This window comes from Meles meles, chromosome 1 (genome assembly GCF_922984935.1).
Source record: "Meles meles chromosome 1, mMelMel3.1 paternal haplotype, whole genome shotgun sequence".
NCBI classification, from domain to species: Eukaryota; Metazoa; Chordata; class Mammalia; order Carnivora; family Mustelidae; genus Meles; species Meles meles.
The window spans coordinates 19,991,963-20,008,460 of NC_060066.1; the positions used below are offsets into that span (position 1 = coordinate 19,991,963).

At 44.7% G+C, this 16,498-nt stretch overlaps 1 protein-coding gene across 1 annotated transcript in view; it reads right to left on the reverse strand.

Annotated features, from left to right (window-relative positions):
- Window positions 1-16,498, reverse strand: part of DEPTOR (DEP domain containing MTOR interacting protein) — a 135,242-nt gene that overhangs the window by 49,689 nt on the left and 69,055 nt on the right. The window contains exon 4 of the mRNA XM_046006184.1: window positions 15,892-16,070. Coding sequence (XP_045862140.1) covers window positions 15,892-16,070 — 179 coding nt within the window. The remainder of the gene's footprint in view (window positions 1-15,891; window positions 16,071-16,498) is intronic.

Consider the following 16,498-nt stretch of genomic DNA (forward strand, 5'->3'; position numbering starts at 1 on the left):
CAATTATTTTCAAGTGCCTGTGGCACATAAGGGCAGAGCGAGGTGCTTGGGATCCTAAACTCTTCAAACGGCAGTAACAACAGTGAGTCAGAGAACTAAAATAATTACTTCCTGAGCACCGACAACATTAAGTAGAGGATATGAAAACAGGAAATTGGTTTTAGGGTATAAAGTCCTATTAACTGATATTACTAAAACAAAACACTTCACATTCACAAAGTTAGAATCCAATTACACTAACTTAATTGATTGAAGGGAGGAAAGGATGGGAAAGAGACAAGGAAGAAGGACAAAAGTCACCCCAGAAAAGAGAGCAGAAAAGAAGAAAATCAAAACATGACATCGTGATGGCATAGGTTTCTGCATCTTCTGTGTCTTGGTGCCAGAAATACAAAGGTAATAAACAGACAGTAGGTCAAATAATGTTTTTTTCTTCTCTATGCATCATTAAATAATAGCTGGGTACGTTCCAAAGACTAGAACCTTCACTGTTAGTGATAGAACTCAAGACAAAGGGTGTGTTTATCAGAAACTAAATCATACCATAAGGGCAAAGTTCTAAAAACAAATTTATTTTGTCCAGGAAATGGAATACTGCACCGACAAAAGTCAATGAAAACCATTTTGTGACTCTGTTCTAGATCTTTTGGAATTGTTGGCATAAATCCAAAGGCCTCATGAAAGCACCTCCCTGTTGATTGATTTAACATGTATGTATTCAGCACGGAGTATAGATAAGATACTGCGTAAGACCAGCAAGGGTGAGGCCATCAATGTGATATCGAGCCATCCCCACCAAGGCACCTGATGTGGTGGATGTTGATGATAACAATAAATGAAAGTAACAATAGGCTAACATTTACTGAGGGACATTCTGTGCCAGACCCTCTGCTGAGCACATGCATGACTGTATCATTCTGTTCTCACAGCAACACTATGAGAGAGCGTTAGAATTATTCCCATTTTACAGATGAGAAGACAGGATTACACAAAGTGAATTTGCCCAAGGTTCCAATGTTACTAACTGGAAGATTCAAGTCAGAAATACTTCGGGGCACCTGGGTGGCTCAGTGGGTTAAAGCCTCTGTCTTCGGCTCAGGTCATGATCCCAGGGTCCTGGAATCGAGCACCACCTCAGGCTCTCTGCTCTGCGGGGATCCTGCTTACTTTTCTCTCTCTCTCTGCCTACCTCTCTGCCTACTTGTGATCTCTGTCAAATAAATAAATAAAATCTTAAAAAAAAAAAAAAGAAATACTGACAGATGAACTCTGGAACCCCACCCCTTACTCTCCTCTCTCGACTATCTCCCATCCAGAGATGTAACACCAAGGAAGAGGTAAATAAGGTTGCCAACACCAAAAACCCAGCTTACCCCTCATTGATTCCTATCTCTAGTTTACAGAAGGCAGTTTGGACGGGCACCTTTTCCACAAAACTTTTCACCAGGACAGAATGTTTATTACCTTGGAATTGTTCATCGAAAGGACAGAATGATGACATAGAAAACACTGGTCTGGTCTCAGAGGGCCCTTGGCTGAATAGCATCTTCACTCTTTTTTTTTTTTTTTAATGATGAACTGCATTGTATTTGTCCAAATAATACAGACAATTTTTTTCCACTATCCATTACACTCAGCCTGAGAAGATACAGCCAGAACCTTTAAGATGATTCATCTTTGATACTCATGTTTTATCCAGGGCTGGATACCCAGTCTTTACTAAGTTACTTAACTGCCCTGAGCTCCAGCTGCATTCATCTGGAAAACCAGTTGAAGAAATAACAGAACGACATAGGTCAAAGGCCTGTTATATTTTCTGGGCCAGGGGCGCTCCAGTAACGTTGGCCATGTGTGGGTTTCCTGGAAGGCCCTGGGCTGTCGGGGGCCTTAAACCTTTTCAAGGTTTAAGCCTCTGCAGACTCCGCCTACGGAGCGGAAGCATCTGGAAGCAGCTCTAGGAGCTCTGGAAGAAAAGGTGGCACCAGATCAATTCAGCAAGGCCACCAACACAGAGAAAAGCATCCAGCGGGAGGCTGGAGGGACCAGGATAAAATCCTACCCAAGAAATATGAAGTGTGAATGCCCACCACAGCCTCATTCCCAGATAGCATTTTCTAACTCTTTCCAGAAAGGTTACCACAAAACCCGATGGTGCTTCACTGTTAAGTAATTTGTCAGGTGTTTGTTATGACACTGAAGGGCACAGCATCTTTGAAGTAGGAAGAAACAGACGTTCAGAAAAGGAAGGAATCGGTGGTGAGATTTTTTTTTTTAAGGTAAGGTTTCTTATTTAAAAAATGGTCTTCATTTATTTTCTATATCGTTTATATCTGTACTCACCTTTTCTTAAACAAAAAAAGGTATAGGAAAAAACCTTGCATGCTTTTTCTAGAAAAAATAAGCTTTGTGTTTTGAAATCTTCGATTTATAGGAAAGCAGTAAAGATAGTATCGATAGTCCTCATCTAACCCAACACACGCTCACGTTAAGATAACCATGTGCAGTGGTCAAAACCAAGACATTGACATTGGTACTCCCAGCGATTTCAAATCTCACTTAGAGCTACAAGGAACTCCGTGAGGGGACACAAAAAGGAAACTAGTCCTTGGAAGCCCCGTTTCCCAGGGAAGCACATTTCACTGTGAAATGATAAAGACGTTTGTCCTTGTGGATAACAATACTAGCGGCTTATCCAAAACCCACTCTCTCTTTCTTCCTCCTTTATGATTTTCCCACGGCATCAGGGTACCTGGGTAAAAGCATTCGATCACTGATCGCCTTCTGCCAAGGGGTGACCATATGGTACAGTTCTGACCCTCATGATGTAGGTGTAAGTCTCGAGGAGAGGCAACCTTTCCTAAACAAAAAGCCAAGTCTTGCTAGGTGACATCTCACTGCCTTTCCATCTTCTCCCCACCCACAGACAGACACGAGGTCTGGCAAACTCTAGGAAGAGCCGAGCAGAAATGGATGGGGCCTTATCTACCTCTTATCAACCCAGGACTCCCCGCTCCCCACCTTTCCCTGGAGCAGCTCCCTGCCTGAGACAGAAGGACCTCTCTGTTCAAACCATCATTATTATATTTGCTGTTATTTGTACCAAAACACAATCCTGATGCTGTTCCAAATGTAGGTCTGGAGACATGAAATCAAAAGCTTAAAAAAACAAATGCTTTCCATTTATTTGCAGCCCATACCTTACAACAAACTGCTTGACTCGAAGCCAAGAGGGATTAGACATAAAGTCATGCAGGCAGAAGATAAGCCTTCCAGCCACTCGGCTCTGATTCCCCTGGGACGGAACTGCTTATGGACATTCCTTGGGCCTCAATTTTCACATCGGCAGAAAGGAAATTACAATAACTTCCTTTTTTTATCCATCGTAAGTGAAATTCATAAACATATGGGGACACACAGATCTCTGAAAGGCAGGTCACAATAATGTCAATGCACCATTAATAACTATCCTGTTGCCAGCAAAAATCTAAAGGATCCCACAAGGAAGAGCAGGAGTTTAAGAAAGTGCTTCTGAACTTTGGGTTACTTACTGGATAAGCACTTTCTGAGCAAAGAGGGAGCCGCCAAGATCAAAACCAGCCTAAGTGATATGAGCAACAGTTTCTGACTTGTGGAAATATTTAAAAATCAAAGGGAATAGTTAAAAAACAGAAGAGAAAGAAAACATGATTGTGAAATCAGTGTGCTGGGGAAGAGAGAATTATTGTCGCCATTCCAGAAACTTCCATGGCTGGCAACCAGCTCTGTGGGGGTGTCCAAACTGGCGTGGCAAAACAGAGATAACCAGGTGCTTCTTTGAGGCAAACGATCGGGTATTTAGGCACAGACAAAGATGTCTGAGATGAGGGGCTGTAAAATGACAAACACATTCCCCAGGATACTGTCCTACCCTGCGATGGATTCAGAAAGGTCCAGAGCTTGGCTCTCTAGAATGACAGCCAAAGGACACAAGGGCCTGCCAAGGACTTAAAATGTGGCAGAGTCTGAATTGAGATGAGCTCTGGATTTTTTTATTATTATTATTGTTTTATTAGTATTACTATTGGTATTAGTATTAGTATTGGGGTTTGAATGGGGCTTGAACTCAGGATCCTGAGATCAAGACCTGAGCTGAGATCCAAGAGTCAGATGCCTAACTGGCTGAGCCATCCAGATGCCCCTGCACTGAATTTTAAAAGATTGAGCAAGGAAAAAAAGAACATTAAAGAGCTGATTGGGATCTGTCATGTTGACAATATTTTGAAATGATATTTTAGAGATGGCGACTTAATATAGGTTATTGAGATTAAGTTCACCTGCTTCTACTGTTTTTACTGTGGCTCTTAGAAATTTTAAAAGTACATCTATGGATTGCATTTATGGCTTACATCATTTTCCTGTGGGAAACGGGATCAGTCTAGAGTAGAGGCTGCTATGCCACAGGAACAGACCAGCTAGCCACCAAACAAGTTCATGCCCTTACGTGTGGCACTTTGAAAGCTATCTGTTGTAGAAGAGAACTCTTAACCCGAGCTTTTTTTTTTTTTTAATTTTATTTATTTATTTGACAACAAAGATCACAAGTAGGCAGAGAGGCAGGCAGAGAGAGAGAGGAGGAAGCAGGCTCCCCACTGAGCAGGGAGCCCGATGTGGGACTCAATCCCAAGACCCTGGGATCATGACCTGAGCCAAAGGCAGAGGCTTTAACCCACTGAGCCACCCAAGCACCCCATTACCCCGAGCTTCTGACAGCTGAGTGATCGAGGGTTCTTGTTACTGCTGTCCCTTTTCCTGCCCCCCACACTACGTCCCCCATCCCAGTTCCTTCATTTTGATGTGGAAGCATGTTATGTTCCCACTTGGCAGGAATCCTTGTTTGCGATTATGCTCTCGGCAACTGTCAAAGATGATTTTATTTTTTTTATTTTTTTTTAAAGATTTTATTTATTTATTTGACAGAGAGAGATCACAAGTAGATAGAGAGGCAGGCAGAGAGAGAGAGAGAGGGAAGCAGGCTCCCTGCTGAGCAGAGAGCCCGATGTGGGACTCGATCCCAGGACCCCGAGATCATGACCTGAGCCGAAGGCAGTGGCTTAACCCACTGAGCCACCCAGGCGCCCTCAAAGATGATTTTAGAAAGACAGGAATGAGCCAGTGGGCCAAACCAACACCTACCCCTTCTCCCCAGGCATGGTGGCTTTGGTAATTTCCAACTGGACTGAAACTGTGCAGGAGCTCAAGGAGTGGTTACAATAAGATGGAGAGAATATAGATCCCCATATGCAGGCCTTGCTTGGATAGAGGGAGAGAGGAGGGAGGGTGGGTTCCTCCTTAGGTCCAATGTCACCACTGGGACAGAGAGGAAAGTGAAAGGAAGCTTTTTAGAGAAAAGCTAGAAGAAAATGTTAGAGCCTTTAAAATTTTATGTCAGTTTTAAAATAGTTTACATAAATAATTTTACAAAAACATTACTTTCCAAATTTGATTAAATTTGGTTATGAACATTAATAAACATTTTTTCCATTGTAATCTGGATGTGTGTGCATATGTGTGTGTAATTCCTTCTTAAATTTTAACTTAATACCGTTGCATAGTCATGCCGATCAGAGTGGACATATGGTCAGTTTTACACCTGGCAATCACTCCCCAGTACAAATACCCTTTAGTTTACTTAGCCATTCCTGGCAGAATAGAGGAGGAGGGAGCTGGGGGAGGAGCTGGAGGCCCAAACACAAAAGCACAATCTAGACCCACTGTCTGGGAGGGGAGTGTCAGCAAGGAGAAACTGAGTTAACGTGAGTGTGAGTGGGTAAGGATCCTGAGCCAGGAGTGGCTAGTTGGGGACTTTCTAGAGGAATAACCACGAGAGACTGCAGGACAGCAGCAAGGACGGAATACTGTGAGAATAATCCTTATTAGTATCCAAGGAGAACCTAGGTCCCAGACATGAACCCTTGCTCCAATGTCCCAGTCTCCCAGCTGCAAGGGACTGCCACAAAAAACTCACTCAAGACTGACGCAGAGTCAAGAGCTAGAAAAATGATCTGCGATGGAAAAGAGAATGAAGGCATTTCATTCCTTAAAGGAAAGCCTCTTAACTTTTTGTCCCACCCGCCTCCATTTTGCCTTGAGGGCAAGGGTCAAGCTCATGTCCATCAGTCGTCCGGAGGTAACATCAGGGTGCTTCCTGAGCAGTAGAAGAGAGGAGGGGTGTATCATGATGAGCAACTGAACTGTCTGTTCCACCCTGATGCGCCATTCTAATAAACCCGAGACCTCTACATGTCCCACTAGAGACGACCATGGAAACCCAGTGAAGTCCTTAAATTACCACGGAACACCTAGCAGAGTAGTACTTAATACAAGATCACATAGCTTCCACATACTTTAACGGCACAGCGATTGTGTTGTTGAACTTCAAGACTTCCTCGTGCTGTTAGAAGAAGGTTGCACCCGGCTCAACTGAGGACCATGTACGGGCAGGACCCTGGGCGACGAGCTATCAGGAGTGAGGCAGGAATTGCAATTGGTAGGATCACAGGTTTCAAGGCCGAACACTGTCTGTAGCTAGATCAGTGTCTGCGGACCTGACAAGTTATACTAAGGTCAACTGAAGATGGAAATGTTTGCAGTTACGACACTGTTCACAAAAGCCCTCTGTTCCTTATACATCGTACTCTTTTGGAAAATTACATGAGAGAAGGCTTTCTCCCATTTCCTTCATACTTTCTAATAGTTAAGGCTGGGTGTAGCTACAGGCCTGTTTTCCTTTAACCAAAATCAACACTGTAACGTGTACCAGTGCATCAGCCCTTTACTTTACCAAGCAACCTTGTTCCCCTCTGTTTGCGTTGCAGCAACATTCTGGCTGTGTACGTTTTCCTTCTTGCTTTGGATTCAGCTATAATAAAAAGTAAAATAGAGTCAAAGCATATTGGAAGGCACAGCGGGATAACTCCCCAAAATTCTAAATTGAGAAAATGAAATGGTTTTTATTAGATTGTGGCTGTTGATAAAGATTATGCTTGAAAGAACTATTGAAAGTAGATTGAGAAAATATTCTCCCCACGCATTTTTTTTTCTATTCAGAGTTTAACATTTAGGAGCGAAGAATGGTTATACTAGTTACAAATCCTGCAACACCGTCATCTAAAGCAACAGGGACAACAATGCCAAATGCACTGATTTGAGAGGAGAGGATTAAAGGAACTAACAGTGGTTAAGAACAGCCTGTCTTGCACAGACCACTGGGTGTTACAGGCAAACAAGGAATCAGGGAACCAAGGATGTACTGTATGGGGACCACCATAGCCTAATTAAAACAAATAAAAGAAAAAAAGAAAGCCTGTCTAACACTTTTGCCTGCCTTAGCGCTCATTTCTCTGTGCTGACAGAACTTTCAACTTTTTTTTTCTTTTCTTTTTTTTTTTTTTTTTGTGACCAACAGCCCTCTCCTACCTGGTGAGTCTGTCAGTCAAAGGGTTCTGCCCATCTTGGATCAAGACGTGGGCATGTGACCTAGGTTCAGCCAATCAGAATCTCTCTGGAGTTGAGCTTGGAGTCGGTTCCCAGACTGTGAGTTGCTGGAAGGCATGGCCCTTTAGTCACAGGTTCCTGGCACCTGGATCCCCAAGAAGTGCTTTAGTTCTTCAGGCATCTGGTTTTTCAATGTTTCCTTTCACTGTCAGATGGTTCTGCCATATGTTTAAAGCCAATGATGACTGGGGCTGCTCACACTCAAAGAACTCTAGCTGGCATAAATACTCAGCCCTGTGCCCGGCAAATGGCAAGGCCTCCATATGGGGTCATTACTGTCATCGGTTCGTTGAACACTTTTTTACTGAACAGCTAATACACAAATGCCAAGCCACTGGGGATACAGAGAGAGAAAACAAATTGTCTGTCCTCAAAGCACTTACACTCTAGTTAAGGGCAAAGAAAGAAGAAGATATTGACTGGGTACCATTTGTAATAGAAAAATCTTCATTTGATGGAGGCAAGAAGTGACCAAAAGCAAAAAGTAAGAGAATGTGAGTAGGAGAGTCTTGATGGACAGGAAGGGAGGGTAGGCCAGCAAGGGTAAGTTGCCATTGACAAAGACTTTCTCCGTGTTCTGACTTTATAGCCAGGTTCCCCTGCACTTATCTTAGTCAAAAGGCCGAGAAGTGATAGCCAGGTTCCCCTGAACTTTCTTTTTGATTAGGCCTTGACCTTGGCCCCCCATCCGGTCTTTGGCTTGCTTAGCTAGACCAGTCTTGTGAAGAATCCTGTTAAGTCACTTTAGTGAGAACCTTCACCCACCACAATACCCAATCACTCTTGATACTTGACAAGTTTCTCATCCTGCATCTTTGACGTATAAGTCCTCGGCCTACCTTTCAAAAGAATTCTCTTAAATCGGTTTAGCAGGAATCCCCCTACCCTTCAGGCCCCCTATTAATACATTTCCATCCCCTGACCCCATCACCCTATCCGGTGGCTACAAATCCCCACTTGTCCTTGTTACATTCAGAGTTGAGCTCCATCTCCCTCCCTCACTGCAATAGTCTTAGGACAAGACTTCCTTACTGTTTTAATAATGGCAGAAGACTTTCTTTTCTGCAGGATCTCTCAGTCTTGGGCAAGTTGCAATCTTGCCTTTGGCCTCAATCTTCAAGGCCATTTTTCTTCCTTTCTTCCTCCCTCCCATCTCTCTCTTTCTCTCTCTCATTCTTTCTTTGGCCAGGCTATTCTAGGCTTAGGCTGAACTCCATCAGTGATCTTAATTACCGGAAAGATCGGGTTAATTGTTGTCTCCATCTAGCACTTAGCTTCCTGTGCAGCAAATTCCAAGCTCTCTCTTCACGGCTGTCTGAGTGAATGTCTCAGCTACCATCTTCCACTGGAGAAGGGGATAATCCCAACTCCCCCCCGAGCAGCTGGGAGGACTGAAAAGGTAATATACATAAACTTGCCTTGGGAATTGCAAAATGTTATATAAATATATGCTCAAAACAAAAGAAAAGGAGAGAGGGCTTGATGAAGTGTTGAAATTGTTGAAGTGCTCTGACTAAATCTTTAAAAGAGGAAATTATGCGCCTGGACAGAGCAGCAGTAGCCTGATTATCCCAGGTCAGCTGCTGCAGCTGTGAGCAGCTCAACCACGTGATTATCTGGTTTCTCGCTCCCTCCATGTAAGGCAAAGTTAGCTGGAGAGCAGCTAGAGCGTAGGCAGATACTTTATGTGAGCAGAGAAACGTGTTCATCACATCTGTGAAGGCTGCACAGAAATCCCAAGGTGTCCCATCATTGTTTGGAGAAAGGGAATCGTCTGTGTTAGGAGCTAACCATTTTTATGGTTACAACATCTGCCAGGCACTATGCACCAAAGCAATAAAAGTAGGGGAATTACAGAGCTTCTAATGGATCCAGTTGTCTTTAGTGGTAAGAGATCGCCTGGATTTCAGGGCGCCTGGGTGGCTCAGTGGGTTATGCCGCTGCCTTCGGCTCAGGTCATGATCTCAGGGTCCTGGGATCGAGTCCCACATCGGGCTCTCTGCTCTGCGGGGAGCCTGCTTCCCTCTCTCTCTCTCTGCCTGCCTCTCTGCCTACTTGTGATCTCCTGTCTCTCGCTGTCAAATAAATAAATAAAAATAAAAAAAAAAAAAAAAAAAAGAGATCGCCTGGATTTCAATCTTGAATCTGCTGTTTACCAGCTCTTATCTTCCGCAAGTTACTTAACCTCATCTTTTTTTTTTTTTAAGATTGTATTTATTCATTTGACAGACAGAGATCACAAGTAGGTAGAGAGGCAGGCAGAGAGAGAGGGGAAGCAGGCTCCCTGCTGAGCAGAGAGCTCGATGTGGGGCTCGATTCCAGGACCCTGGGATCATGATCTGAGCCGAAGGCAGAGGCTTTAACCCACTGAGCCACCCAGGTGCCCCTTAACCTCATCTTTAAGATGGGAAGAATTATGATACCTAACAGAGTCAGGGAGAGGAATAAATGAGTCCATGAGGAGAGTGACTAGAACAGTGCCTGGCACATGGGAGGAGCTCTATAAATTTAAACTGTTATTTCCCGTCGATCAGATCGCATACAATAGCTGGCGTCTGGGGCCCCTAAGAAGTAGGAACTGTTCAGAAAGCTTTGCCAACCGCTCTTATGGAACCCTCACAGCAGCTCTGTGCTGGGGATACCACGGCAGCCCCGATCCAGGAGGGCTTGCTGGTGGGCCTGGTCTGTGGCTCGCATCTGGGAACTTGGTTTCTGGAAAGTTCCCGAAGTTACTGCTAATCAGGCAACCTTTTTTTTTTTTTTTAAAGATTTTATTTATTTACTTGACAGAGAGAGATCACAAGTAGGCAGAGAGGCAGGCAGAGAGAGAGAGGGAAGCAGGCTCCCCGCTGAGCAGAGAGCCCGATGCGGGGCTCGATCCCAGGACCCTGAGATCATGACCTGAGCCGAAGGCAGCAGCCTAACCCACTGAGCCACCCAGGCGCCCTAATCAGGCAACCTTACCCACTTGGCACACTGCCCACTGCTATACCAGCCTGCCTAGATTGTTTGTACAAACGCTGTGATTTATAGAGAACACGTGCTTTCCTTCTGGGAGTCTGCAGTGCAGGTGGTTGCGCCCCGCCACGCAGGCAGAGTGCCCCTCCATGAGCAGCCCCCAGCGAAAACCTTGTACTTGAGTCTCGAGTGGGCTCCGGCGGGACAGAGGCATTGACCATGTGTTATGGCAAGTCCCTGCTGGACGAAGGAGCCAGGAAGGGAGGACAGAGAAATCCTGTGCCGGGCTTCCGCAGACAGCACCTGAGGTGTCTTTCCCCCCTGATGATCCTTCTCTGTGTCCTTTCACCATAATAAATCTTAGCCGTGAGGCTGACTCTGTGTTGAAGCCTTCCAGTTCATGGGCAAGGTCATATGATCTTCCCCACAGAGCGAGTAAGTAACTCTCAAAGGTGGATAACGTGACTCTAATTTCATAAATCTAAAAGCCTCAGGAATGAAAGACTTGAGATGTCGACAGGGTCACTCAGTAGGTGGAAAAGCTGGGACCTGATTCCTGTCTGTCTCCAGAGACAAGGTTCATTCCACTGTATCAGGCGGCCACACCCAGGTGCCTACATCCTGGGCCAAGGAAAATGGTCTAAGACACCACACCTAGTAGCTACTGATTAGCTATGCGCCCTTGGGAAAAGAGCTTAAAGGCTTTGCACTTCTGAATACTTTACTGTAAAACTGGAATAAGAATGATATATTGTCACAGAGTTGCTGTGAAAATGTAATAAGATTATATATATATCTTGTATATGTGAAGCACACACACATTAAATATACAGTACAGGGGCATCTGGGTGGCTCAGTGGGTTAAGCCTCTGCCTTCGGCTCAGGTCATGATCCCGAGGTCCTGGAATCGAGCCCCACATCGGGCTCTCTGCTCAGCAGGGAGCCTGCTTCCCTTCCTCTCTCTCTGCCTGCCTCTCTGCCTACTTGTGATCTCTGTCTGTCAAATGAATAAATAAAATCTTAAAAAAATATATACAGTATATTAAAACCTATATTTAGTCTAGTACCTGGTATACAATAAGCCTTGATAAATGAAAAAGCTGGAGAAATATGTACATATGTGGTCAACATACATACATTTGTATCAACATATACATATATGCATGGGTGTGTGAATAAACACACATCACACACACGCACACATACATAGGCTTGTAAGTTAATGATTCGTCTCCAGGTTCTGTCTTGATTATAGAACACACCATCCACCATTCATAAATGAAGCTAGTTAGGATTTCATGGCGGGCATGATGGGGGTATAGCTCAGTGGTAGAGCATTTGACTGCATGACGGGCATGATTTCTTTTTTTTCTATTGGTTTCAGTCTAGGGAATCACATTTATCCAGAAAGCTTCCGCTCAAAGCCTAACGTCCGTCTTTCTTTAATGGGTCGCCTGTGAAGTTAATTATTAGCTAGAGAAAGCAGTGCTTTGCGTAAGACACTAACTGGCATTTGTCATTAGCTCTAACAGACACATACAAGGTGGTCATATTTTTATAACTCAAATGTGGAACCTGTTATCTAGCAATGGATTGCTGGACGGGGACACTGGGACTCCCTTGGAAACTCTGACGTCTCCAGATAGAGAATATTCAATCCTCCTGAAACTCTGGAAAGCAAACTTCTGGGGTTAATATTTGCTCTCGGTAATGCCTTCTTTTATCCTTTATGTTGCAAATTCATGCTGATAGCATTACAAAACTACAATGTAGTTGATGTATAATTATTAGCTCTTGGGAAATCATTTGGAAACAATTCCTGGCACCCTCTCTCTTCTCTCTGAAGATGTTACAGTATCAGTCACTAAACTGTAGTGTAAGAGGCTAGATTTCTCTGGTGCTTGGTATCACCAAGTTTTCCGTCTATAGCAAAGACGACAGAACTAACTCTAACCCAAATACATCATTTTTCACTGTGGATAGCCCCACACTCCAACCAACTCTGAGTTCACACTTGTTAGCAAATATCCATTTGGAGGTTCCTAACCGAGCGGCCTCAGATGAAATCTTTAGCCTGCTGGGGCCTTGGTTTCCTTTTCTGTAAAACGATGATAATAACACCTGCCCTACCGTCAACAATCCTATATTGGACACCAAGAAGTTTGTTAAGAAGATTGACCTCATGGGAGGTGTTCTTACCACAATAAAATAAATTTAACCATAATAACAAAAAAACATATCTGTCTCAGGGTGCCTGGGTGGCTCAGTCAGTTAGGTGTCTGCCTTTGGCTCAGGTCATGATGCCGTCATTCTGGGATCAAGCTCTGCATGGGGTTCCTTACTCAGTGGGGAAACCTGCTTCTCTATCTCTACCTGCTACTCCCCCTACCTGTGCTCTCTCTCTCTGTCAAATAAATAAATAAAATCCTAAAAAACAAAGACAAAAACAAAAACAAAACATATCTGCCTCAAAGAGTTTAAGAGGTTTAAATAAGCCAGTATTGGTGAAATCATTAGAACGGTGCCTGCCACAGGGTGTAAAAGAAGTAAATGAAATGTCTAGTACTACTTCTGCTCGCTAATTGCTTCTATATCCATATTTGAGTCCCAACAAGACCCTAAGATGTCTAAGGCTGGAGACCACACTGACACCTTACTTTGTACCCAAATTCCCACCCCCAATGAGCTTAACACAGTAGCTGACATAGGATGCCATCAGTAAATGGTTGTGAGTTCAGTCATGGCAAGGTCACCTAGGAGAAACCCCCTGGAATACAGTGAGTGGCTTGAGGGCCTCTCTGACCACAGCCTCTGTGCCATGGGTTTCAAAACACTTGACCCTAGCACACAGCAATGATGTGTATGTGCTAAGTCAATATGCACTTTACTTTGTTCAATGTTTATATCATTATCTCACTGAAATCAAAGTTTTACAAAAAAATACTTAATGATATTACATAGACTATGCTTCTGATTTTTTTTTTTTTTGGTTCATAAAAATGTACTTTCTATTTCATTAAAAAATAAACAACCTGGGGCGCGTGGGTGGCTCAGCGGGTTAAGCCGCTGCCTTCGGCTCAGGTCATGATCTCAGGGTCCTGGGATCGAGTCCCGCATCGGGCTCTCTGCTCCACAGGGAGCCTGCTTCCCCCTCTCTCTCTGCCTGCCTCTCTGCCTACTTGTGAGCTCTCTCTGTCAAATAAATAAATAAATCTTAAAAAAATAAATAAATAAACAACCTGTCTAATATCACTCTCCCTTCATACAAACAGCTCTCATGTGTCCTGGTTAAATCCAGTCCAGTGCATCTCAAGCTTTGATGTGCACTCAAACCATGTGGGGGTCAGGCTAAAATGTAGATTAGACTCAGCAGGAATTGGTAGGATCAGAGATTCTGTGTTTCTTTCATGCTCCCATGGTGACACTGTACAGTCCCTGGCCCATACTTTGGGGAGCGGTCATGCTGGGAATGGCTTTCTAAACTGATTTCACAGCCCACTAAAAGGTTACAATCTGCAGCTGTGAAACACTGCTCCAAATAATTCCGAGTCTTTCACCTCTATAATTCCATTATTATCTTTCTAACCTTGGGATAGAAATCCTAGGCCTGTGTAGAAGGAGGAGTAGGGGAGTTCACAGCCAGAATGACTCAAGTAGGGGCACCTGGGTGGCTCAGTCAGTTAAACATATGCCTTCGGCTCAGGTCATGATCCCAGTGTCCCGGGATCGAGTTCAACACCGGGCTCCCTACTCAGTAAGGAGCCTGCTTCTCCCTCTGCCTTCCACTTCTTCTGCTTATGTGTGCGCTCTCTTCTCTGACAAATAAATAAATAAAATAATAATAAAAAAAGAATGACTCGAGGCACCTGGGTGGCTCAGTGGGTTAAGCCTCTGCCTTCGTTCAGGTCACTATCTCAGGGTCCTGGGTTCGAGCCCCGCATCGGGCTCTCTGCTCAGCAGGGAGCCTGCTTCCTCCTCTCTCTCTCTCTCTGCCTGCCTCTCTGCCTATTTGTGATCTCTCTCTGTCAAATAAATAAATAAAATCTTTAAAAAAAATAAAAAAAGAATGACTCAAGTATGACCTTTCCTATGAACTTTTAGGCTGATGTGTTTACCTGGTTCCCAGCTCCATGCTCGCTGTTCAGAGCCTACACCTTGCAGCTGTGTTAATACATTGACTGAGCACTTATTAAGATCAGGGCATTGAACTGAGTGGTTCATATCAGCCACACTTATTCTTACAACCTCCTGTGTAGATATTCCCATTTTAGAGATGAGAGAAGGCAAAGAGCTAAAACTGGTGGAGTTGGGATTCCAGAGACTTCGTTCTTGCAACAGCCAGCCTCTGGGACGGCTCTGGTGGTCCTTGCCTCCTGGTACTTCCACCCTTGTATAGTCCTCTCTCACCGAATAGGGCCGACCTGGTCACCAGTTGGGTCCCAAGGAAATGACAGTGTGTGATTTCCAGGGCTCACTTAGAAGGTACAGGAGTTTCTGTCTTGTATCCTCTTAGATTCTCCCTCCTCAAGAATGGCCAGGTGGCCATGTCCTAAGAACTCTCTAGCAGCCTTATGAAGAAGTCCAGACAGCACTGGACGGAAGCTTTCTGCCAACGTCCAGCACCAACGTGTGAGGCACACACGGGGCCTCCTGTGGAGGCCAATCCTGTAGCCGGCCAGGCTTTCAGATGATGGCGCCCTCGACTGACATCTTTGCAATTTCACGAGAGACGCCACCTCACAACCACCCAGCTAAGCCTCTCCTAACCTGCTGACCCACAGAAACTGTGAGAGGTAATAAACATTTATTATTGCTTTATAGCTTTAATGTCTGGGGTAATTTCTGATGCAGTAATGGATAACTAATGTCGTTCCTAACCAATAGGTTATGCCATCATCATTATGAGTCAGCCCTAAAAGGAAAGTCAAACTCTTATGAGGCCTTTTGGATGAATTCTCCACTGTGGTGGTTTGCACTGTGGTTCAGCAAATGGTACCCTCCCCTTACACCCAAGTTGGTGAGAAGCATCTACTTCCCACCTGGACTGAACCTGGTGACTTGCTGTAGCCAATTGGATATGGGTGTTGAGGATGTTAAATTGCAACTGAACAGAAGTTTTTGGAGATGCTGTAAGGACCCACCTGTCCTCTTTAAGCTTCCGGCCTCATCTGTAAGAACAATATATCCCAGGGAGTAAATGATCCTTTAGCCTGGGTCCCAGCACGAGAACGCACGGCCAGCCCAGCTGAATCTGAGCCCAGTTTGGAGACAGGCTAAGCTGAGCCCAGGCCCGTGCAGAGGAACAACAAACCCATGAGTGAGAATCACACACGTGCCATTGCAAGCCACATGATTTTAGGATCATCCGTGACCTCGGCGGAAGCCAGCCCGCACACTCACCATGTTGTATAATGCCATGCTCCATGAGCCGGTGGCAAAGCTGCTCAGCCTCCTTCCTTGTGGTGGCCTCGCCCTCCTGGACCAGCCAGTCCAGAAACTCCGATGCCATGAAGGTGCGCTCATACTTGACCCCCTCCTCTTCCCTGGGCTGCAGCAGCGTGTTTTCAGGGCTCATCAGCCTAGGAGGAAGGAAGGGAAGAAAAATAAGCCTACAGGGAGGGAAAAACAGCTCTTTTGAAATCCTACATCCTGGGGTGCCTGGGTGGCTCAGTGGGTTAAGCCGCTGCCTTCGGCTCAGGTCATGATCTCAGGGTCCTGGGATCTAGTCCGCATCGGGCTCTCTGCTCAGCAGGGAGCCTGTCTCTCTCTTTCTCTCTGCCTGCCTCTCTATCTACTTGTGATCTCTCTCTGTCAAATAAATAAAATTAAAAAAAAAAAAAAAGAAATCCTACATCCTAGGTGTCTATGTAGTCTCGTGGCCAAGTTGTTAGACAGATGTGGCCATCTCATGCTGTTACATATGTTGTTTCTAACAGAAGGACCTGCCTCAGGAGTGAACAAGATGCATTTTCTCCTGGTAACTGAGAGAAAGGAAAAAAAAAAAAAA